Below are 26387 nucleotides of genomic sequence, written 5' to 3' on the forward strand. Positions count from 1 at the left end.
CTAAATGTAAAAGTTCAGTTTGCATCCACAGGAACCCCCCCTGACCCACAATAATAGACGTAAAGCAGAATTACGACATTCCCTGTACAACTCACCCTACAAAAAAGATAATCTGGTTCTGGTGTCATCTAAATAACAGCAACACAAACTCCTACTACTACCAGACTCAATAGCCCTACTTATGAAAAGACAGCAGTTCACAACCAATGCATGTCAAGGTGAGAAAACAACAAATAAGACTGAAACAAATGCCTATATGCTAGTAAAATACCTTACCTTGGTCACAACACACAGAACCGGCCTAACATACTCCCAGGATCTGCAGTAATGCACAAACTAATCCATACACAGTTACACCTGTATTATGGAATGCACTCAAACAGGAGCAACCCTATCTATGAAAAGGCAGCACTACAAATATTAATTCAGGCCCTAAACACCAATATACCTCCTATTAGGAAAACAGAACTAGCCAAGCAGTTATAGATCCCCACACAGAAATAATTGTAAAACTATACTAATAAACAGAATAAATGTTTCAAAAACAGCTATGAACAGAATAACATCCAACAATTAAAAACGCATAAAAATTATTAAAAATTCTCCAAACACCAATAACATATTTCAAAATAGCAGACATCACATAATATTCAATAATTAAAATGGCAGTCAATCAAGAAAAATAAACTTAAAAAGCCACCTTTACTTACCCCCTCCGGCAGCTCTCCTCCTCCTCTTCCATGCAGGCCAGTAGCAGACACCAGAAATAGCAGTAGTGGCTGAAGCTCTATACTCATGGTCCTCTTCCTTGAGGCACACGACAAGTCTCTGTCTCTCACACACATACATACCAGTCACACCCCCATGATCAGTTTCTGTCTCTCACACACCAATTATCTCCCGACCAGTCTCTCTCTTACACACACACCAGTCGCCTCCCTGACCAATCTCTCACTCTCTCACACACACTCCAGTCATCTTCCTGACCAGTCACTTTCATTGTCTCTCACATATACACACATCACCTCTCTGACCAGTTTCTCTCAATCACACACATGCTCTCAATCAAATGCATGCTCTCACTTACACACAGGCTGGCTGGCTCTCTCTATCTATTTCCTGGCCCCCCCCCCCCCAGAGCACAAATGTTAGCTGCAACAGCCTCCTCCTCCAGCCCCCGCAAGCCAAGAAAGAAGAATCCCATTGGCCACAGGAGGCAAATGCTGCTGTCTCCTTTGCCGATTGCCGGCTGCTTCAGATTTTGCTCCGGGCTCATGCCACTGCTTGCCGCTAATTTTCTATTCAGCATGGTTCTTTCTTCTTCCCGCGCACCCCACTGCACATCACTTCCTGTTCCAGGCCATGGGGGCAGGTGCGGGAAGAAGAAAAGGCCCAGCCGCAGTTGCCAGTCTCCACTAACACTGCTGCCGTTCCCATCCAGGCTTGAACATGCTGATAAGCCCGGGTGGCAACGTCAGCAGTGGAAGATCGTCTGCCTCTCGCTTGGTGAAGGAAGAGAAGGGAAGAGCAGCGGGAGACCGGTAGCACGTGATACACCTGCCAGTCACGACATACTGGTTGAGAATCACTGATATAGATGTTGTGTCCGTTTCTGTTCACTTATTCATTGAAACATACAGTTTGACCAGGGGTACCTAAACTTTTGCATACAACTGTATATATTTTTTCCAGCAAATGTAAGCCTTCTGCTTTGCTCATGGTTTAAACAGCTAGGTAGGCTTGCATAGTTCAAGTGGCAGGACACTAATGGCTGCACGTCATACAGGTTTCTCAGTGAAAAGGCCAAGAAAAGAAATGTTAAATTTGATAAAATTGGTTAAAAAAAGGGGAGGGAGGGAGGTTTAAGGTCTATGGTTAATATGTGCTGTTTATACCTGTTTTCCATGGTGCATGCGTAAAGGTTATAATTAAGATGTTAGTATTTGATTGATGGATATGAGTTTCCTTGTTTTTATTTTTCAAACAAGGATGGGCAGCCACTTTGTTCCTGGGTAAGGGAGCCGTCAGGGAGGGCACTTTGCTCGCTGGATTTGATCTCAAGCTCAGCCTGGAAGGCAGAGTGCCTCAGTTGCTGGAGGAGGGCTCAGCAGGTACCTCTGTAAGGGCGACTGACACGTAACCTACGGCAGAGTGGCAGGTATAGTCTGGTCCGAGCTTCCACATGCTTGTACGTGTGTGCATATGCAAATATGAGTCCAAGTGCTGCTTTGTAATGGATGCTCATGTGACAGCGACTTTGTTATTTACATGCATGGCCAATTAAGTTGTCACACTTTCACACAGGTTGTCCTGTCCATTACAGATGCACATAGATAGATGTTTAATGCTTATTGTACCTTCATCTATGTTTCAGAAGGGTGGGATGAGGATTATTTAGTCATTCGTGGGTTATTTTGTAACTGCCTGCATTGGTGTAAAGTCTGCAGGTACATTTTACCCGCAGACTTTACACCAGTTTTTAAAGGGAAAGTACATGCTTACTTTTCCTTTAAAAATTATCCCACCAAAACTACCCACACACATTTACACCTGCTGCTTTTGAGAATGCAAAGTATGTATGGAATTCCCAACCCTACCTACAGGAACATTTCTCAACCATGCAGATAAAAATATGTACATGCAGGCCCTACGCTCGTACTTTTACCTATATATTGGTTGGACAGTTTTTAAAAGGCCCATTTTTGTGGGTAAAGCACTATTTTAGCCACAGAAAGCCTTTTTGTAGCTGTGGATAGCAAAGTTTAATATAGCATATACATTCTTCATTACTTTTACTGGGGATAGCAGTGTCAAAGAACAATACATATGAACCTCCTCCTACTTCCTTCCCTTAGTTATGGTTAGAAGACCAATAGAACAGTATTGGATGTTCCACTTACCCTTCCTTTCCTCGGTTGTAGATGGCCAGCTCATCCCCAATCCCTTCCTCCTCTTTGAAGTTCTCCCAGTCTAGTTTGGATTTCTCTAGCGTGCTCATCTTCTGCTTTTTATTTCCTAGCTTCCCCATAATGCTGCTCAGCCCACTTGACCTCTTCACACTGAAGCAAGAACAAAAACAAGACACAGAATCATAAATGCGTACATTTAACCAAGGTCTGCACGAACGCTTCCCAGGTCATGTGATTAGCTTGCATGGTGATGATCACTGGAGTTTTGCATAGATTCTCAAACTTTCAGGGTAATCTCCCTACCCTTGTGTTACCAACATATAACTCTGATTTTGAGGCTTCTCCACTGGCTCCCAGTTGTCTGGCATATGATGTTTACAATTTCAGTATTAACCTTTAAAGTATTACACTGTGAAGATTTGCTCTGTAGTAGTGCTGTCTGAAAATGTATCTGATCAATTATTAAAAGCACAAGGAAACATTTTACCAGAAGTTCCATAGTTTGTTTAAGCACGCGCGTTTGCGTGAAACAAGAGAACACATATTTACAGAGGCTGTTCCAATTATTTGGAACTCATTATCTGATGAATCATGATCTAAATTATTTATAAATACATTTAGGAAAAAGGTTAAGGATTTCTTATTTAAGCAATCTTTCCACAGCTGGACGGTGATTTCGACCTAAACATAAGACTTATTTGCAATGAAATAGAGATTTGGTAGCAGTTTTAGTGTTTGTCTTGGTTAATGTCAGTTTTAAGGTATGTATGTTGTACTTATTCCTCACCTGGGATTATATTTTATTTATTTACAAGTTTTTTTTATATTACCTATTACAGTGCACAATTAACAATCCAAAACAAAATCATTTGTTTTCAGTTTCAAATCTATTTATTGAGTTTAAACTTAAAATTTACAAACAATCCTGAAGAACAAAGGCAAAGCACTGATGACTCCTTCTCAGTGCCCGTAATGAACAAACAGTATAGAGTCAAAGCAACCCCCCCCCAAAAAAAAAAATCATTTTAAAACAAGCAATACAAAACAAAGTCATTTTAAAAACACAATATAATAAAATATATATTAAAAAAAAAATGATCAAAGATGGTCTTTCAACTATTTTCCAAAAGCTTTTTAGTCGGAAAGAATTCGCAACTCCATGGGTAAGTCATTGCACAACGTAGACTTGGAAAGATAGGAAGGTAAGCAATATTTTATATTAAAGAAAAATTAATTAATAAATAAAAACCAACAGGAGTAGCTCTGGATCTCCCCCTTTTCAATCTCTGCTCTCTTCCCATTTCTTCCCCTATCCCAACTGATAGTCTGACTGCAACTGCAGTAACCCTTGTAGGATGCCAAGACCCTCAGGGCAGAGCTTGACAAATCCTGGGCACCAGATTGCTGGGATGCCCAGACTTTTTGTGCCTCAAGGCAGGAACTGCTGCTGCCGCCTCAACCACCACTACAGAACAGCTGTTCCATTTATATGTGAGCCACACAGTTCCTAAACTCCTGCACTTATCTCACTTTTGTGAGTTTTACGACCCCGAGTCCAGTGTGGGAGTTCAGGCCCCACACGGTTCAAACTCATTGAGAGCTGCGTGATGCAGACTGAAGAGAACAGCTATGGTAATGGCAGTCAGAAGGTGAGGACCAACTATAGCTAGAGTTTGGTAATGCTGCTGCCTGAGTAGATAAGTGACTGATTGGTGCTGGCTGTGTGTGGCGTGGGGGGCTAGCTAGTTCTGGGAGTAGAAGGGTATGACGCTGGCTGGCTCTGAAGAGGAGGAGGATAAGATTGCTAGAGATGAAAGAGGGTTGAAAGAGAGACTGGTAGGGATGAGGAAAGGAGGAGAGGGGAGGGAGAGAGACAGAACTGGTAGGGATGGGGAGTTAAGAGTCCGAAACTGTTGGGGACCTGCATTCAATTGAAAATAAAGTTCTAATTTACTAAGCCTTTTTTTTCCCCCCTATAAACATAGAATGAGAAAATAGCTTTAGAAAATCAGGTCCTAAAGGAGTTGCAGTAGACCTAAGTGGTTGGAGGATTCCTCCCTTCTTTCCTCTTGCCCACCGATCCCTCTACTCACTACTCTTCACATCCAGCCACTGGTTCCTAACGTTACGGGCTGGTTCCTAGATCCAGAGAAAATTTGTCAAAGGGCTGTCATTGACATTCTTGGAAGAGCTCAATGACAAAACTGAGATACCAGAAGCTCCCAACAGGAAACATCGTATCGCCAAAGCTGATGCCACTGTTACCACCACTTCTACTGCTGTCCAGACAGATGTGCTGAAAAGTTTCAGCAGATCAATTCCCTCAGGAATCAGGTGGTGACGAGACTGAGAAGTATCCAGGAGAATGAGAACGACCATTGAGGAAATGCTCATCGAGGCACAAGCAGAGGGGAAGATGAACTTGGACCACAAGATGACAGCTGAACCTAGATTACTACAGCCACTAGAGCCTACATCCTGATTTCCCTTGAGCAGCAGAACTGGTAATGCAGCCCTCGAAGTGGAGAAGGAGAAACCATACCCTCCTCCAGTCATGGTAGTGCCAGTAGCGATCAAGCAGTTCATTTTGGGATGAAGGGGTTGTTTTCTGGACTTTTCCTACAAAACACTATAACAATCTACTCTCAAAATATGCCTAAAAGCACACTCTTTAAATTGTTACCACAAACTATTTCAGACCCATTACAAAGCCTCAGGGCTGCTGGGTATGTCCTTCATAAAAGAGGATAAATTAGGTACCAGAAAAATAAATCAAATCAGGCAACAAAATCCAGCTGTTATCAACATTTCAATTCTGTGTGAGACATATCTAGGTCAGAGACTTTGAACTGGGTCCAATGATATTTTAAACTGATGGATAATAAAATAGTTTCCAATCTTTGCTGCCTTTGGCTTAAAATTTCTATTTGAGTCTTTTTTTTTTAATGCACTATTTTTGTTTCTTTTCTTTTGTTTTCTCTCTCTGATGTCCTTTTTTCTTTTATAAATTCTCTCTCGTCTTTTTCCTTCAAAGTGGCTATTTTAATACTTTTCTTCCTTCTTTCTGCTCTCTGCATCTCACCTTTCTTTTCTTCCTCTGTCTCTTCTTCAGATTATTATTATTCAAAACTTATTACCCACTAGCTCTAAAGTTCGCAGCAGGTCACATCAAAAACATTCATGATAAAATCAATCAATATAATGAGAAAAGGTAAGCACATTCTTTCTGCCTGCTGGCCTTTCCCCATTCCTTATCTCTTTTTTATATGCTCTCTCTCCTCCATTATCTTCCTGGATCGCCTCCAACCATCAAATCCAAAGTCCTTTCTCTATCAGCCCCATCCCCGGGCCTTTCTCCCTCAACCTCTACCCAATAACCAGTCTTCTTTCCTTCTCTCTCCATCCTCATTCCTCACATTCTCCCCTAACTAGGGTATTTTCTCCCTCAGTCCCCAGGTCTCCCTGGTCCCTGTCCTCTCTTTCTCTCTCTCCTTCCCTCCATCCCAGGTATAGTCTTCTCTCTCCTCAATCCCTAGAATGCTCTACCCACCTTCCCTCCCCCCTTAACCCCTAGAAACCTCTTCTCACATCTCCCTCACAAGCTTGAAAAGCTCTACCTATATCGCTCCTCCATCCCTGGCAGGCTCTCTCCATGACCCCATCCCTCCATTAGAAGGGTCTCCCTGCATGCTCCTCCTTTCCCTGAAAGCTCTCCTCGCACTCCTCCCCACTTCAAAAGCTCTCGCACTTCCCCTCCCCAATTCCTCCTGATCCTCTCTGTCCTACAATCCCCAGTGCACCTGGCCTCCTGATTCTCCACACTCGGCAGAAGGAGCAGCATTTAACTTCCTGTGCTATGTGGGTCCAGTTTCATGGTACAAGCCTCATGAATCCCATAGGTCTTGTGCCTCAGACTGGCTCCTCATAGCACAGTAAGCTGATACTGTGTTAAATGAAACTCCTACTGAGAGCCGGAGGGTGGGGCAGGGGTGTAGTAGGGAGTGGAAAGGATAAGCCAGGTTTTGTAGTGCTTAGACTGCATGTGCCGGCTCAGCTATGTGAGGTCACCCTCTTGGAGCTGATGCCCGGAGCAAATGCACGGTATACATAATCTTTAACCAAGAATTCATCTCTATATGCAATCTATTTTCCCAATTACCAAGTATCAATTGCACAGCTAGATACCCATCAAATTTATATGCATGAGCCGATAAAGTGTTGCAGAAGTAACACAGATTTCTACAACATTTTTATAGGACAGGTCTTCTTGAGTATATACAACAAATCCATTCCATACTCTCTGGAATATATCTCTATTATAAGCAGCAGTATAACATTTAGAACAGAGTACCATAACCACAACACTTTTATGATTATATAATACCACAGAGCAGAACAGTTACCAAATTCCAGAACTATTATAAAACCCATTGCAGTATACATTCCTTGGACCAGTGGTTCTTAATCTTATTTTCATTGTGACACACCTGACAGTCGATTCTCATTTATTTATTTATTTTATTTAAAAACTTTTTTATACCGGCATTCGTAGGACACATCATGTCGGTTTACAAAAAACTGAGAAGGAAAGGATTCATTTGCATGACACACTATACATGACTTGGCTTAACTAAAAAGATATACTAAATACTGTTTGTTGTTTAACAGTGACACAGGAAAGATGATAACCTACTCTTAATAGATGTCACATTACTTTCTTATATACTACAATTCATTCATAAGTGACTGCTACTATATAAACACTTGAGAATGATCTCATTGAGTGGAAGTGAGGGATATCAGAACAACAATACTGACCACACACTCAAGATTCCCCAAAAATGAGTGCAACCCTCAGAAACTGAGCTGCCTTAATTTTCAGATTTGTAGGAACCAGTCTCACCCGTGTTCATAAACACATACATATTTTAATGATAGTTTATTAATCCTTGCAGTTTCACTCTCTGAGTGTCCTCCAACCCCAGCCTCCACTAGTGCTCAATTCCTTCTCTCTGGTGCTCAAACTCCTCTTCCCATCCCCTTCTTGCTTTATCTGCTAGTTTTGACACCACTGATCATCACTGTCTGCTATTGGCTTTCAGGGCTGCTCTGTTTTGGTTTTCTTTTTACAGCTCTTTGTAATTTTGCTATATCCTTTGCTAGTTCTTCCTCCACTACTATTCTGCTAGCAGTTGGCGTGCCTCAAGGATCTGTCCTGGGCTCTCTTCCCTCTACACTTTTTTTTGGTGCTCTGATCTCTTGCCGTGGCTTTCAGTATAACTTTTATGCTGATGACTCTCACATCTACCTCTCTGCACCAGAAATGTCATCAAGAATCCAATCCTACATCTCAGCCTGTTTGACATTACCATCTGGATGTCCTGCAACCAAGATGGAACTTCTAGTCTTTCCCCACAAACACGCTTCCCCTTCCCTCTTTCTCTGTCTCTTCCCATTTCACTCGGTCCATAACCTTTGGGTCATCTTTGATGCCTCTCTCTCCTCTATACAAATCCAAAACATTGTTAAAAGTGTGTTTCTTCCCCAATAACCTTCCTAAAATCGATCCATCCATTTCAGCATGCTATCAAAATAGACATGCACTTTCGTATCACCTCCTGCTTAGTCTATTGCAATATTTATTTTATTTATTTATTTATAACTTTTTTATACCGAATTTCAAGTAACAGGGTTACTTATCATTCCGGTTTACATTACAACAGTAGAACATATTTTGATGATCCTCCCAGGGGACCACCTTTTTCCACTGCAATCTATTCTAAATTGAGCTGCACAACCTTTCAACATAACATCGACCATGTAACCCCTCTTCTCAAATCACTACTTTGGCATCCCATCTGTTTCTGCAAACAGTTCCAGCTTCCCTTACTCCTCTACAAACGCATTCACTCTCCAGCTCCTCATTACCTATCTTCTCTTCTCTCTCCCTACACTCTTCCTCATGTGCTCGGTTCATTGGGCAAGTCAAAATTACCTATGGCATTTTCCTCCATCGCCATCTTCAGACTCCATGCTTTCCGCTATGCTGTGCCATAAGTCTGGAATAGTCGATGCATCATGCTCCTTCAAATTCAGTCCAAAAGCTCACCTTTGGGAGGTTGCTTTTAAATCCTAACCACACCTCTACAATAAATTCACTTCCCATAGACTCCTATTTGTCATATATGGGTGACTTAAATTGAAAGCCTTATGGAGCGGGGGCTATCTTTTATGAGTATTTGTAATGCACTGGGTACGTCTCTATTGCACTTCAGAAATAAGAAGCAGGAGGAAGCAAAATCAGTCATATCTGCTGACCCCTGGCACGGGAGAGGCAGCAGTTTTCTGCTGGGCCTGGGAAGAAAAGAGTTGCATCCTGCCTGCTGGTATACATTTCCCATGAGTACACCTCCCATGACACACTTAAGAACCACTGCCTTAGGTAGCGTCACCTAAGACTTAGATCTAAAAACCAAGGAACAACGATAAATTATACAGTTTATACAATTTCCAGGACCAATTGGCCAGAGTGAGTCCCTCTGCTGTCTTCCTTTGGGTGCCCTTTTTGGGAGAAAAAAGGCAGTGTATAAGTATGAAATAAAAGGTGTCAGCTTCCTTTGAAATCTCTCAACTACAAGCTCTTCTTGTGAGCACCCTTCATTGGAAGAAAACACTCACTAATTCATGAAACGGGAACTGCAGTTGGGATGGCAAGAGAGAACAAAGCAAGCTAGAGTCAACTCTGAAGGTGAAACAGTAAAGCAAGCAAGCCCCAGATTTAAGGAGTCTGCAGTCACTGTGAAGATGAGAGTGTGCAGGTGAGCAGGTCATCTCTATGGTGAGAGTCGGTCGGTAGCAGCTTGTGAGAAAATCCTGACACAGTGACAAAACTGCTTTTAATGATGTCTCTGTGTGCTGTAAATCAGAAGGGGAATGTGATTAGGTTCTGTAATGATGTGGGAAAGCGCCTGTTTGCAAAACCGCACAGTAAAAGACATCTACCATGATGACTTACAAAAAAAAAAAAAAAAGAAAAAGAATGCATTCCTTTCAGCAAACTATAAATATTTTGGTCTGCAACGGATTTAAAAAAAAACGCTTCTTGCAAAGGGGCCAGAAAATCTTCCTTGGCTGCACTTCATTTTCCTCTGTTTAAAGAGTTGCTTCAAACTCCGGAAACACTTTGCATATAGAAGTGAGCAGTGATCCTATTTATATAGACCTCCTGGTGTTGGGGCGAAGGTTTTCTGAGGTGGAAGGGGGTACTTTTTCCTTGATACTTCTTTAGACAAAAACAAACTTCTGTCACACTATGGGGTAGATTTTAAAAGGTGCGCGCGCTACCCGGCGTGCACACATGTACGCCTGATTTTATAACATGCGCGCGCAGATGTTATAAAATCGGGGGTCGGTGCGCGCAAGGGGGTGTACAATTGTGCACCTTGCGCGCGCCGAGCCACACTGCCTTCCCCCTAGCCTGATCTTCCCACCCCTTCCCCTAACCTTTCTCCCCCCTAGCCTTACTCTAACCCCCCCCTTCCGACTTTTGTTTTACCTTTTGCGCCTGCCGCTGGGCAGACGCAAGTTGCGCGCACCAGCAGCCTGCGGCACACGATCCTCCGACACAGCAGCAATGGCCGCTGTGTCGGAGGCCTCTGGCCCTGCCCCCACCCCCAGACCACCCCTTTAGTAAAGCCCCGGGACTTACACGCGTCGCTGGGCCTTTTTAAAATAGGCCCGGTGCACACGTAGGGCTTTTAAAACCTGGCCCTCTTTGTCTCCCACAACTCCTTCCTGGAGGCAGTAATCCACAACTGGTGATTACATCACTGCGCTGAAGACTATATTGTTGGAAATCACAGAATAGAAGGGGGTCAATTTTCAAAGTTTGGGCACAGAACTTTTGAAGTTAGGCTCTTAAATTAGGCCTTTGAAAATTTACTAGGACTGATTGCCAAAATTTAGACTCCTAGTTTCATTAGGCTCCTAAATTTAGGAGCTAAAAAAAGTGGCTACGGGGCAGAGTTAGGGCGAGGAAACAAAGGAGTTTAGCATTGATTTTCAGAGCAAGGTACCTAATTTAGAAGCTTAAATCTAAGCAAATAAATAGCATGTTTAAATTTAGGAGCTCAGCTTTGTTTTTTTGAGTATTGGCCCTAAGACTTTTAAATATCGTATTTTTCGCTCCATAAGATGCACTTATTCCCCCCCAAAAGTGGGGGGAAAATGTCTGTGCATCTTATGGAGCGAATACTAAAAAAAAAACAAACAAAAAACTACAACCAATGTTTTTTTTGACCAGTATTCAAAATGGCGCCGATAGCCTTTGCCCTTACTATGTCACAGGGGATACCGGTGCCATTGGTCGACCCCTGACACATGGTAGGAGCAATGGACGGCCGGCGCCATCATGTGACGGGGCCGACCAATGGCACTGGTAGCCCCTGTGACATAGTAAGGGCAAAGGCGATCGGTGCCATTTTGAATACTGGCAGCCGACGGCCCGAGTGCAGGAGATTGCTCCGGACACCCGCTGGACCACCAGGGACTTTTGGCAGGTCTTGGGGGGGTCAGGAGGGTGGGGGGTTGTAGTTAATTACATTTAAAGGGTTGGTATGGGGAATGGGGACAAAAAAAACATTTTATGCCCTCCCCTAATTTGCTCCATAAGACGAACAGACGCCCGAACAGAGCCGGTTTAGCACACCATTTGTTTGTTTTTTTTTTTATTTTCCCACTCTGAATCCTAGGTGCGTCTTATGGAGCGAAAAATACAGTAAATCACTTCTTCGCTGTGGAAAGGATTGTGATGTCAATGGCAGTTCATTCTTTCTATATAGAAGAACAGCACGAGGGACAGAAAATATTCCAAGGGGACAACGAAAAGTGTTTCTTTGAAATTTGCACCCATATAATTTGTCACCACAGGGGTAAGCAACTCTGGTCCTTGAGTGCTGCAAACAGGTCTCATTTTCAGGATATCCACAATGAATATGCATAACAGATTTACAACCACTGCCTCCATTATATGCAAGTATATCCCATGTATATTAATTGTAGATATCCAGAAAACCAGACCTACTTGTAGCACGCAAGGACAGGCATTGCCTAACCTTCGGCTGGTGTTTGTATACTGGTCACTGTCAGTCATGCTGAAAATCACCTACTTTTTTGGGAGTTTGCAGGAGGGATACAGATGCTGACTGATTTGTTGTCTTTCAGCTCAACTCCCAATTTTGCACTGAAGATGGGACCATGGAAATGGATACTGACAGAAATACTAAGGTTTGAATATATGACTCACCACTTTGTTTCCTATTGCATTAGGCAGCAAATGGCACACACTAAATGCTAATAGTGCATGAACTAGTAGGGATGTGCAGCGTTAGTTTATTGTTTCAGTTTTAGTGTGTACTAATTATGAGATAGTGCGCATTAACTCAAAATTAGTGTGCACTAAAAACGAAACAAAAAAAACTAGGTGGGGAAAAATAAAACAAAAAATAATACAAAATGGTTTGGATGTACACCCCTATGATCTAGCTAAATAGTTATAGTACCTGAATATAATCTGCTTTGAGGTGTCTGAAAAGCGGAATATAAATTAAATAAATAGTCATGTAAAATAAAAATAAAAACATGTAAAACATGCCCATAGCTTACACTAAAGCTAAGAAGAGTATGATCTAGCAAAACATCATGCATTCAGCAAAATAAAGCTCACTAAATTCACAAAGTACATAATAGGAGACTATAGAGCATGCAAAACCAACACAGCAAGTGCTGAAACAAACTGGCATATAATAAAGGCAAACAGCGCCTTCATGAGAGAGCCAGAGAACAACAGACAGCGTGTGAGCGGGAGAGCAAATGTTTGAGAGAGAGGGAGTACAGGAGACAGACTGTATTGTTGAAGGACCTTTTCAGTTACTTCATTTAATAAAAAGAAAACAGAGACAAATACAATACATGAGCTGAACGAAACAGGTTGTAAGAAGGACAGACCCTTTAAAATTAGCCAGGCTGCCTGGAATTTCTATTGTGAGTTGCAACAGAGGATCCTGGTTATTTAGACCTTCTCTGATGTTTGATGATTCAGTTTTAGCTAACAGGAACAAACCTCCCCATCTGTACTACATAATGGATAAAGTAACAATGTTAACTTAATTGTTCCAAAGCAAATGTAATTTAGGAGAAAACAAACAAAGCATCTGCATTCCTCCCCTACCACTATACAGTGGCATCTTGCACTTCATAGGAGCTGCATGGAAGTTGTGAACGGTCAGCCAATAACATCTCACAACCTATCCCAGCCTCTCTCAACCTGACAGATGAGTCTTGTGCTGTAGGACTCAAAACCAATAGTAAATGTTCTGCATCTGCACAAGTCTTTAGAGGACAAACTGCCATGCTTTTATATAGCACTTTAGATATGCCCCCACCAAAGTCTGAACAAACACCTCCACGGTCATGGAGAAGAGCAAGAATTTAAGAAATGATTTAATTACCAGGCCAGGTTTCTGCTCCTCATCCATGCAGTTACCAAACAATATCTGAAACAAATTTAAAAATGGTGATCATGTTATCCCCCCCTGCCTTAAGGAACTTCATTGGCTTCCTGTAAATTTTAGATGGAGGTGTGAACTACTATTACTTGTTTTTAAGGCCTTGAAATTAAATGGTCCTTCTGATCAGTTGCAACAGTATACTCCAAGTCGTAATTTACGCTCTGCTGATAAGAGCCTTTTAGTGATTCCTTTTACTAATCATGCTTGATTGCAAGAAACACGTAGTAGATCATTCCTGGTTGCAAGGGCCAACCTTATGGAATGCTCTACCTGGGGCTTTGAGAGCCTGTGATGGCAAAGATGTTTAGACAGCTTCTTAAGGCATATCTGTTTGTTCAGGTGTTTCCTTTGATTTTAATTTATTATTTAATGTTTTTTTTGCTATGTATTTTTGTTGCCGTATTATGTATTAATTTTATAAATGTTTGTATTGCTGTGCTACTGTTGTAATCCTTCTAGCACAGCTTTTGTTATACATGGAATAGAAAGAAGCAATGCAGTTATTTTATAGCTAGCAAGATACTAAATTTTTCCTAACAAAATAAAGTGAGCGGTGGACAATAAATTCTGAGCTAAAGAAAATGTCATCAAGTAATGGCTGAGACTGCTTTCTCTTCTCTTCTTCTGCACAGACCCTCTTTCTTACTCCTTTCTATTTATTTTATTTTATTTATTTTTATTTAAAACCTTTTCTATACCGTCGTTTAGTATTGCACCGTCACAACAGTTTACAATGAGGCACGTAAATATATATTTGGTAAAATTCTTACTAACAATGTGCCAGGAAGTTTATCAGTAACAAGTATTCATAATATAAGGTGTGTGTTGTGTGGTCTGGATCTTGTCCTTTTACTGGTTCATGAAACCATACAACTGTTGCTCTATTTACTTACTACAGATCTCTTAAGCTATTACATGATAATGTATACTTATAGGTGTGGTATATGGTGACTTAGCTTGTTCAATTAGACTTCAGAATTTCCATTCTCAATGTTAAATGCGTTCTTGAAAAGCCATGTTTTCAAACTTTTTTTTTTAAAGAGTTTTAGGTCTCTCTGTAATCTTGTTTCCAGTGGCAATGAATTCCATAGTGCTGGTCCGGCTAATGATAGGGCTCGTTCTCTGACTTGGGTCAATTTTGCTGTCTTGATTGATGGGATGGTTAGTAGAGCTTTATTAGCTGATCTGAGATTTCTCTGTGGGATGTGTAGGCGTAGGGAGTCATAATGCAGCTCCTCTTTTCTTATTCCTTCCCATCTAGATCTCATCAAAGAGCCATCAGGTATTCCTGATGGGCACTCATATGATCAAAGAATACATGGAACTTTCCTTTCTGGCATAAAAACTCAAATTTTACCAATAAAATCATCACTTTTCTATTTTCACTTTCAAATAAAGAATTTTCACAGAGTAAGAAATCAGATGACAGTGGACATGGCAGTCACTGAAACAAGAGACCAACATTACAGAAATGGATGCCTAGCTAGTAAAAATAAAACAAAACCAAAACAAAAAGACAGTGAAAGGAGAATTTTCAGAGGAATGCGCCTGGGTAACTAGGCAGTTAACTCGAGCAAATTCCACAGTCTGAAAATTACCATTTCCCTCAGTGGATCTAAACTAGGCCCATACGTCCACCTATGATGAAAAGGAGCGGGGATGGAGGCAGGGTTAGGTCAGGGAAGGTGAAGCAGGTGAAAAGCACACAGATACAAAAATATGCGCGCTCCCTGCTGGTCCCAAAATCTTCAGAGGGAAAGGCCACGAGAAGCTTCCCTTTGAAAATCTGCTTCCACGTCTGTGGGTACAAAGAGCCCACGAACCTGCAAAATGCCCGTGGGGTTTTAAAATTGTCACCTAAAAGAGTAAAGCCCAGATGTACTAAATGGCTTTTCCCATCTTGAGTCTATGGGAAAAATGCTTAGTACATCTACAAGGAGGAATCCTGCATCCAGCCAAACAGGTGCAAGTTTCAGTATCCCAGTGATAATCCGAAGTCATACATACCCCCCCCATCTCATACAGAAATAGTAACAGGCTCAACATTTGGCTGCACTGCACATATTAACTCTAGCAAACTGCTGTTCACAGTCACTAAAACATTACATTAGGGGAAAACTAATTCCAAGTTTACTAAGACAAATTCCCAATTGCTATATGGCCCTGTCCATATGCAAATTCTGGCAGAGAACATGAGAAACTTAAAAATCCCAGATTAGTACAAATGTTGATTCATTAACTGCAACCAGTTGGTACAAAATGGGGACGCGTGTCTCAAACAATGAGCTTTTCAGAATAACATTTTCCTGCATTACAACTATTTTATTGTGTAGGCTAGATTTTACAAGGAGGTTGCTGAGGGCAAGGAGGAGGAGAAGGAATCCCATACACAGAGTGTTTTATTGTAGCAAGCAGAATTATGGTCGTACTACAATTTTCAACAGATTAGTCCCTGTTACTAGAGATGTCCAAAAGCAGCCTGAAAAATGATCTGAGCCAAAAAAGAGACGACTGCACCGAATGTACTATGGTAGTAGGTCTAGAAATAATCTTGCTGCATATAACAAAAGGAATTGTCAACAAACACTTTCTCAGCAATATTAGTAATAGCATAAGGCAGTATCATCAAATGTAGCAACGATACATATCGGTAATAGGAGAGACTGCAGAGGGATGTGTGTGTGTGGGGGGGGGGGGGGGGGGGGGGAAGGTTTTGGTTTTCGGTTCGTTTTCAGGAGGTTTTTTCCCCCCACGAATTTCGGTTCGTGGGTTGCTTGATTCATTTCATTCCTGTGAAAAAACAAATCAAGCAATTAAAACAAAACAAAACAAACAAAAAAAAGGTCAAAAAACAAAAACAAGTCCTCCCTCCCACCCTCCTGGAAAAATGTCAAGGCCAGGATCTCCCCCCCCCCCCCCCCCCCGGCCGCCACTTACTCAGTCCAGTGGGGATCTGCTATCTCGGACCCCGGCCTCCGCAAGTCCGAGGCTTCAGCCTAACTGTAGGCCCGACACTTAGGTCTCGGCCAGTGCCCAGACCCTACCTACGGGTTGCGTCAAACCCCACCTCGGCCCAAGGGTCCACCTCCGACGCAACACGGATATTTAAAAAAAAAAGTCTGGGCATTAAAAATGTGCGCTGAAAAACAGTGCATAGTTTCTTAATGTCCCCTTATTCCCCCCCCCCCCTCCCATCACACTGTTTGAATTAAGCCTAACCAAGTTATATTACTCGTAACTCCCGTGAGATGCTCCTTGTTTGTTTTACTGTGATTGTCTTTTTAATTTTGTTCAAGATTGTTGTTTTTATTTTTGATGAGTTTCTTAGGTTATGTATGTCTTAACTCTGTAAACCGTTTTGACTAAACTTTTATTTGTAAAGGCGGTATACAAACATTTTTAAATAAACAAACAAACAAATAAATAAATAAAAATAAGATTACTGCATTGCCCTCTAAGGATTGCAGCAGATCAATTACTGAATAAGCAACCCAGACCTCACCGTGGAGAGTAGACTACTGGGTGAACAGGTTATGCAGAATTGCTTGTCCAAATTTGTCACTCTTTGAGAGATTGTCCAGACAATAATAAGATGCAAAGGTGTGGACTGGCGACCATGTAGCAGGTCTACAGATTTCTTTGAGTGGTACGGTTTGCAGATGACCCTCTGATGCAGCCATGGCTCTAACCTGATGAGCCTTAGTCTGTAATTTGAAGCCCTGTTAGCCTGTACCAGTGAGCGATGCAGTCCGCTAACCAGTTGGACAACGCACGTTTGCTTTTTGCTATGCCCAGTCTGTTAGAATTGTAAGAGACAAATAGTTGCAAAGCCTGACAATGTGGCAAGTTCTTCTCTTGTAGTAAGCCAAAGCTAGTTTACAGTCTAAGGTATGAAGAGCTTTCTTGCCTTCCTGTACATGTAGCCTCGGGAAGAACATAGGTAGCACAATGGCTTGATTAATATGGAAAGCTGACAACTTTAGGAAGAAACTTTGGGTGGGTGTGAAGTAGAACTCCATTATGGAAGACTTGCATATAAGAAGGATAATAAACTAAAGCCTGAAGTTCACCAACCTGCTACAAAGAATATTACTTCTCATGTAAAACCTGAGAGAAGCTGATTCTAAAGGTTCAAATGGCATCTTCATCAGTTGTGCCAGAATCATGTTCAGATCCCATGGAACAGAGATTTTATAATTGGTTTAATATGTCCAAGCCTTTCATGAATTTGGATATTAATGGATGAATGGAGATAGGCTTACCCTCAGATTGAACATGGTAAGCAGCTATGGCACTGATGAAGCGGTAAAACCTGAATCAGAAAGAGAGCAAATCATTCAATAACTGGGTTCATATGTGAACAGATCCACCATGTGCAAAACCTTTTCCATTTAAAACCATATGCTTTTCTAGTTGACAGTTTTCTGGCAGATACTACGATGTTCTCAGTTTCTTTGGATAAGGACAATTCTTTTATGACTAAGTGTTCAACATTCAAGCTGTCAAGTTGAGGGAGGGAAGGTTCGGATGAAACCGGTGCCTTCCTCTTGAGTTAGTAAGGATGGATTTGACTCAAGAGGTATTGAAGGATGGTTGGAGAACTGAACTAGATATTGAAGTCAGACTTTTCTGGGCTATGCTGGAGCTATGAGGATCAGATGGTCCCAAGCATTTTTTGCACTGTTCTGGCCATGATTGGAATTGGTGGAAAAGTGTATATGAGATCTGTGTTCCAGTCTAGCAGAAAAGCATCCTGACCTATCTGAATTTTCTGGAATGAATGGAGCTAAACTTTTCTAGATTTTTTGTTTTGCTCTAGCAAAAACAAGTCAACTGCTGGGAAAAACCCATAGACTGAACAGTCTCTCAACTGTTGATTACTGAAGAGACTACTTGTATGGTTGAAAAACACTACTTGAGGCAATCTAACAATCCCTTCAGTAAAGTCAGCAAAATTAACCCAAGTGAGAGAAAGGGCTTTATCATTGGCTGGGCCCATACTATGGAACACGATGCCCCCCTGAACTCAGATTACAGAATAATCTCAAAACTTTTAAGAAAAATCTAAAAACATGGCTCTTTAAAAAAGCCTTCACTAAAGAGTGTGGAGGGTAGAGATTGAAAGTACAGGATAATGCAGATGAGAATGAATTTACTCAATCCTACATTTAAGTAGTAATATTTCAAAGCGATAGTAACTCAATAATATACCTGGACTTGACCAACATTACTCAAATAATGATTTTATTTATGAAATTTATTTATGAAACAAACAATCTTGTATATAGCATATGTATATATCAATAATCACCCGACCCTTGTACATATTTTCTCCTTATGTACCAGTTTCACCCTCCCCTGCCCCCTCCTCTGTCTCCATCACCCCACCCCCTCCTTCCACAAGTTATCTAGTTTTCTGCTCTGTTTTCTGAGCTTATGTTTTACACTGTTTTTTGTAAAGGCTTCGCCTACATATCCTTGTTGTAAGTTATCTGTAAACCGGCACGATGTGCAAACGGTTGCCGGTATATAAAATTAAATAAATAAATAAATAAATAAATAAATAAATTGTAACCGAACTTTATTGGCACCTATTAGAATGTACGATATCCTACCTTAGATTTACTTACCTTAGTCTATGTGCCTATTTGTAAACCGTTGCGATGGTATATAACTTAGCGACAGTATAGAAAAGTTTTTAAATAAATAAATAAATAAATGTTGGTAATCCCTGAAAGGTAGGTCGCTTGCAGGACATCTTGATGTTTGCATGCCCATTCCCATTTTCGCTTCTTGGCAAAGAGTCCATGACCCTGTGCCCCCTTGCTTGTTCATGTATAACATGATGATTTTATTGTTTGTCTGAATAAGAATCCTTTTTTTCCTGGAGGAGGCCAATGAAAGCTGATAAAGCATACTTGATTGCTCTTAACTCGAGAACACTGATCGGAAATTGTTTCTCTCAAAAGGACCCTGTTACTAGAGTTCGAAACAGGCCCATGTGGGCCCCCTCAATCCCTTGTGGAGGCATCCATTACCAGCGTTATGTGGTGAGGAGGTAGACCGATTGGTGTTCCTTCCTGTAAAAACAAAGAGTTCTAGCCACCAACATAAATCTTGTTTCATTTCTGTTAAGATTTCCACCTTAGTTAAGGGCCGAGTTAGCTGGTCCCATTGGACATGAAGGCACCACTGCAGGAGATGTATATGAAAGTGAGTAAATGACACTACGGGAATTGCTGCCACCATATAGCAAAGAACCACCAGCACGTCCCTGGCTGGGAACATATTTGTGTTCAGCAATCTCTAGACTAGAGACCAGAGAGAGCAAGCTCTAGCTAACAGAAGAAAAGCTCTCTCTTGTAGATAATTTATCTACGTACCAATGAATTTGATTTTCTTGGAGGGAGTTAGAGATGATTTATTTATTTATTTAAAAGTTTTATATACCGCACAATGGTGTAGGGGTCTATCCGTCTAGGCGGTTTACATAATTAAAACATACATAAATTGAAGCCATACATAAATTACAAACAGTAATTAAAATATATTACATTAAAATACTTAATATTCTTGAAATTCACCAGGAAGCCTAGCAACTGCAGGAGTTGTACTGATTTCTTCAGGGAGGTTAGCAAACCTTCTTGGATTTCACTGTCACAAGCCAGTTGTCCAGGTAAGGAAAAGACTTTAATGCCCTGACACTGTAGATGAGCTGTTACTTCAGCTAGGCACCTGGTGAAGACCTTTGATGCTGTTCACAGACGAAAGAGAAGCACTTTGTACTAACGGTGGGAAAAATATACCATAAAATTGTAGGTAGTGCCAATGGGAGACATGGATGCGGATATGAGCAAAAATATATCCAGAGCGCACATCCACTCCCCCTTCTGGATGAAGGGGAAGACGGTGTGCAGTGAATTCATGTTGATCTTCCCTGGAATATATGCTTATTCAGGCTTCTTAAACCCAAGATTTAATTTCCATCCCCAAGATTTATTGAGGGTAAAGAAGTAGTCGGAATAGAACACCTGGCCATGGTGATGTGGAGGAACCAGTTCTATTGCCTACTGTTCAAGGAGAGAGTGCACCTTTAAACAGTGTTGTGTCAACTGAGATAGATCCAGATTGAAGACTGAACAATGAAGCATGAGCAGCTGGAAAAACTGTAAACAATACCAGAATCCAAAATCCTGAGTACCCAGAGATCTCTGGTGATTTTGCATCACTCCTCCAGGTGGTGCTGGATTCTCCCCTCTACTGGAGAGGATAGTTGCTGGGTCTGAAAAGTGGTCAGAATGTGGTCCAGACTTGGCCCGGACTTGTGTTGGTTTTGGCTGTCGGCATTCCTGCTGTCCAGTGTGAGGCGGAGGTTGTTGCTGTGGCAGAAGTAGAGATGGCATCTGGTATAGCTGGAATTGCCTGAAGGAGCATCTCTGGAAATATGGCCTTTTAAAAGTATACAAGGCACGCCTTGCAGAAAAATGTTGTTCTGGTCCTGTGAAGAGAGCTTGTATCACTATGCACTGTTTCTTGAGCTACTGTTTCTCTGAACCTTTCACTGAAAAGGTTATCACCCAGGCAGGGTATGTTCGCCAACATTTTGCGGACATCCTGAGGAAAGCTAATGGCTCTCAACCAGGCCATACAGCATGCTCCAATGGAGTCTGATGAGGAGTGTGCAGAAGTGTCAAATGCCTCATAGATGGAATCAATGAGATGACGTATACATTCTTCAACATCTAAGAATGGCTGATGATATGCAGATCCGCCTTCACTGGCCAGAAGAAAAGGTTTAAGCATACATATAAGTATTGAACCATGCAGAACTAGTGAGCAGAAATATGTGCACTTAGGGGCGGATTTTAAAAGGAGCGCGAATAGCCTACTTTTGTTTGCGCTCCAGGCGCAAACAAAAGTAGGCTATTCGCTGGATTTTAGTAGATACGCGCGGAGCCGTATCTACTAAAAGTAGATACGGCTCCGCGCGTATATGATATGCAGATCCGCCTTCACTGGCCAGAAGAAAAGGTTTAAGCATACATATAAGTATTGAACCATGCAGAACTAGTGAGCAGAAATATGTGCACTTAGGGGCGGATTTTAAAAGGAGCGCGAATAGCCTACTTTAGTTTGCGCTCCAGGCGCAAACTAAAGTAGGCTATTCGCTGGATTTTAGTAGATACGCGCGGAGCCGCGCGTATCTGCTAAAAACCTGGATCGGCGCGCGCAAGGCTATGGATTTTGTATAGCCGGCGCGCGCCGAGCCGCGCAGCCTACCCCCGTTCCCTCCAAGGCCGCTCCGAAATCGGAGCGGCCTCGGAGGGAACTTTCCTTTGCCCTCCCCTCACCTTCCCCTCCCTTCCCCTACCTAACCCACCCGCCCGGCCCTGTCTAAACCCCCCCCTTACCTTTGTCGGGGGATTTACGCCTCCCGGAGGGAGGCGTAAATCCCCGCGCGTCAGCGGGCCTCCTGCGCGCCGGGACGCGACCTGGGGGCGGGTCCGGAGGGCGCGGCCACACCCCCGGGCCGCCCCGGGCCGTAGCCACGCCCCCTGGACGCTCTCGACACGCCCCGAAAACGCTGCGCGGTTCGGGCCCGCCCCCCGACACGCCCCCCAACGCGCCCCCTCCAAAAACCCCGGGACTTACGCGAGTCCCGGGGCTCTGCGCGCGCCGGTAGGCCTATGTAAAATAGGCTTACCGGCGCGCAGGGCCCTGCTCGTGTAAATCCGCCCGGTTTTGGGCGGATTTACGCGAGCAGGGCTCTGAAAATCCGCCCCTAAGCATGGAGTTTTGAAACATCTTTTTGGCAAAATTGTCTTAACATTCTGGGATCCTTCTCTTGCAAAGTATTTGAATATACCTTTGCCTTCTTTGTACTTTTTAAGAGCCAATTCCACTACACCTGATTGTATGTGGCAATTGCATTAATCCAAACCCCAGGGATTTTTGTACTCTGTTTTTAAGGTCGAGTTTCCTTTGCCACTGGGATTTCTAACATTCTTGATTGTAATTCTTGCAGGATACTATGGACTGGGATAGCTGCTGGTTCCACTGGTGTTTCCAGAATTTGGAAGAGACCAAAGCTGTTTGTGCGAAGATCTTTGGCCTTAGGCACATTTACTCCAAACACTTTTGCTAACTTGTCCAGAAACCTGGAGTAGGAAAGGTCTTCCAGTGGAGTTAAGTATTCCAGAGGCTATGTAGGAAGGTCATCGGAGATTTCTCTAAATCTTTCTTCAGAAACTAGGAGGTGAGGAAACACTAATCTAGGACCCCAATGATAAAGATGGTGACTGAGGAGGGGTTCTTAGTCACCTTGGAGGGGGGTAAAGCCCTAGAGAACATCCTCCAATTGGCTGGATTTCACTAAATATGAATGCTATAAATTAGAACCACTTCACAGGGGCACTGATGCTCTGATGAACTGGGGATACTGAGACTCCTTCCTGTGGGAGTAAAGTGGATATCCTGGAAAGGAGAAATTAGTAAGTTCCCTCCTTATCTTTTGCCACCAAAGTAGCAAAGAAATCCTTCACTAATTCTGCTACTTGACTGAGAGGCTGACATGCCCACTGACCTGGCGTGGATGATGGAACATTCTCTTCTGACATCAGAATCAAATCTTGCATATTTTCCGGACTCTGCAGTGTCCAGGTCAGAGGCCGATTAGAGATGAGAGGAACCGGAGAGCAAACAGGATCTGGTGTTTCAAGGCTTAGTCCTTGTGCCAATAATTTTGATGGTGAGGGCACTCTGGTAATTAGTGGAGGCAGTGGCAGGGGTATTGTGTCCCCTTTCACTCCTGTCCAAATCTGGGCTACCCATACAACTGTGCAGAGAGGTCTGTGGCACACTGTGTCAATGATTCCAACAGTTTAATGGCCAAAGGCATTGAGGATCCATGTTCTGTGGCTTGATATTTTTGTTAAACATTCAGTTATCCAGGCTTGGACTGAATTCAGTATTTTCCCCAAAACATTAGACAGCTGGAAATTCTTAGTTCTTTTTCCAAAGCCTCCAGGCTGTGCTCCAAGCTCTCATTACAGTCCAAATTATAGTATTTTGAGACAAATCAGGATACTTTGCATGCAGTACATAGTTTCACAATAATAGTCTTTTTCTATTTTCTGGTAACAAAACTGCAGGAACTGCAATCCAGTAAGATTGCACATCTTAATAAACTGGTTATATTATATTTTGGTATATCTAGAACCACCAAACCCCCCCATATTCATCAAGCCTATAACTCGCTTATGTTATCCTTGGTTCTTTCCTCCCATACAAATTTTGAAAATGCTTTCTTAACAGCAGCTACATCCATTCTCTTGGCGCTAATGCAAAGCAGCTGAATACGGTACAAAATTTAAGAAGACCTGCCATCTTAATCATATTACTCCTTCCCATTGTACTTAGAAGAAAGAATAGTTGGGTAGGTGGAAAGTGGTAAATATCTGAAATAGCCTAGCAATGGTTTTAGTTGCTACTAGAGGTAGTAGCCAACTAAAACCGTAACAAAATTTAAACGTGACTGGGAAATACACAGAGCACAGTGGTAAGGATAGGTAGAAAACACGAGGAAGGGGACCTTGAGTACTTGCTCGGTATATAAAACTGTAGAGGGCCAAAGAAGGGAGAATAAAAGCCAGTTTGCAGAATGACAGTGCAGCTGCATCAGGCTTCCAAGAAAGCTGGGGTAACTTGAGTAGAGTGGCCAATAAGCCCGGCATAACCAGATGTTTGGGTAATAGCTTCATTAGCTTGGTAGCTGTCTGGATTATCACAAAGCTTAGTGGCAAGACATGGGAGGGGGGTGGGTCTAGGTGTTGGATTAAGCATAGGATTTGCAAGAGCCAAAGAGAAAAATGGCAATGTCAGGAATGGAGTGGCGCCAGCAATGTAATGAAATTTAAACATGCTTGGGATAGATATTGAAGGTAATGGTGGAACAAGGTTAAAAGGTTGGGTAAAAGGCATGGAGGTAGGGGAGCTGGTGGTGTTCTTAAGTGGGGGAATTTGTATGTTTATTTTATCCAAAGTGGCAGAGAATCAGAAAGGAAGGCAACTGGGCAGACAGGATGAGTCAACCGGTCTTCTTTTTTGCTGTCTTCTACTGTTTGAATTTTATTGATCTCAGGGGTTATATTTTAAAAATACAGATCAAAATATGTGTATGACCAGGTATTTTAGATTTCCTTGAGCCCATATTAAGAAAAAACCCTATTGTCAAAATTACAATTGTATTATCTAAACATTATTCATCTAATGCTGTTCCTTTACAGGTGATGACTTATCAAAGCAAAAAAATAAAAGTTTTTACACTCAGACAGATCTAACATTTAACAAAATATATCCAATTAAACAAAAACCTTTTAAATATTGCTTCACAGAGGGTCATTGCTAATCACCAATTTAAAAATGTCCTTTATCTCCTGAACTGTGAGCCTTGAGGTGGAATTTATGGAAGCAAGAGCAACTGTGGCGCCATACTAGACCTACTGATAATCTGAATTGTTATTACTCTTTCATGAGTTTAAATTGAAAGTTGATGTGGCTGAACATTTGTTTTATTCCATTCAGCTTCAAGCTGCAATGCAGGTAACAACCCCAAGGAACTATTCAGGACTGCCCAAAAATTTGACTATTACCTGCTAATATTCTTCGTCTAGGCCTACTGTTAACACAGGACAATTTGTGTTACATCTGACTGCTAAAATAACTGATATTTTAGCATCTTTTTCCACACTACCAAGCTGGTTTGCAGAACTCCCCTGTGGATAATGAGGTCAAGTTTCAAGACTACCTCAGAAATAGAGATTTCACGTGTGGTCTCATCTTTGAATCCTGCATTCTGCCCACTGTATCCATGTGATGTTGGTGTTCTAAAAGTAACTAAAGACTCCCTTTCTACCATTTTTGTCCTCCATGGTCAATGTGTCTTTGCAGGAAGGCCACATTTCTCTCGCTCTTAAGAAAGCTTCCATCAGGCCTCTCCTAAAAAAACCCAAACCTAATTTGGATACTCAGGAGCCAAATCACTATAGACCAATTTCATCATTCTCCTTTACTGCCAAAGTCCTGGAATCTATAGTTCTAGCTCAGCTTTCATACTGTCAGGATGATCATTATGTACTGGACCCTTTACAATTTGTTTTTTGTAAATCCCTCAGTACTGCGATATTGCTGTTATCTTTAGTTGACTCCATAAGAACATAAGAAATTGCCATGCTGGGTCAGACCAAGGGTCCATCAAGCCCAGCAGAATCCGTTTCCAACAGAGGCCAAAAACCAGGCCACAAGAACCTGAGGTGAGACATTGATGCTGGAAATAACTATGTGCTAATCATGGATAATATTTCCTCAGCCTGCAACACTATTGACCATGGAATTCTGTTGTACCATCTGAAAGAAGTCAGTATTTCAGTAGTTCTCTTGGAGTGGTTTCTATTTTAATTGTCTGACCAACAACAGCAAGTGATCTCCTACACAAATTGCTCTGCAGGGTTCCCGCTAACAACTGGTGTCCCGCAGGGCTCGACATTGTCAGCAGTACTTTTTAACACCTGCTTAACTCCTATTTGCAGACTCCTTGCTGGGCTTACTGCAGGATACCATTTATATATGAATGATATTCAATTCTTTATCCATGCAGAAGCATCTTGGGAAAATACTGTTCCAATTGTATAATGCTGTATGCTTTCAATCAGACTGTGGCTGACTTTTGATAAGCTAGTTTTTAACCTAACCAAAAATAAGCTGCTTGTCCTACAACACGGTAACCAACTTGTTTTTCCCAGATCATTTATGACTGGTCACGGCAAATTACAAATCTCTTCTTCTGCTAAAAGTCTTGGAGTCATTCTTGATTCCAATCTCAATTTCACTAAACAAATCACAACTGTTGTAA

The 26387-nt window shown here is 42.0% G+C and overlaps 1 protein-coding gene across 1 annotated transcript in view; it reads right to left on the minus strand.

The window, feature by feature from the left end:
• Positions 1 to 26387, minus strand: part of CFDP1 (craniofacial development protein 1) — a 210633-nt gene that overhangs the window by 27857 nt on the left and 156389 nt on the right. Inside the window, exon 6 of the mRNA XM_029608805.1 lies at positions 2901 to 3059. Within this exon, the coding sequence (XP_029464665.1) occupies positions 2901 to 3059 (159 nt within the window). The remainder of the gene's footprint in view (positions 1 to 2900; positions 3060 to 26387) is intronic.

This window comes from Rhinatrema bivittatum, chromosome 7 (genome assembly GCF_901001135.1).
Source record: "Rhinatrema bivittatum chromosome 7, aRhiBiv1.1, whole genome shotgun sequence".
In the NCBI taxonomy this organism is placed as follows: Eukaryota; Metazoa; Chordata; class Amphibia; order Gymnophiona; family Rhinatrematidae; genus Rhinatrema; species Rhinatrema bivittatum.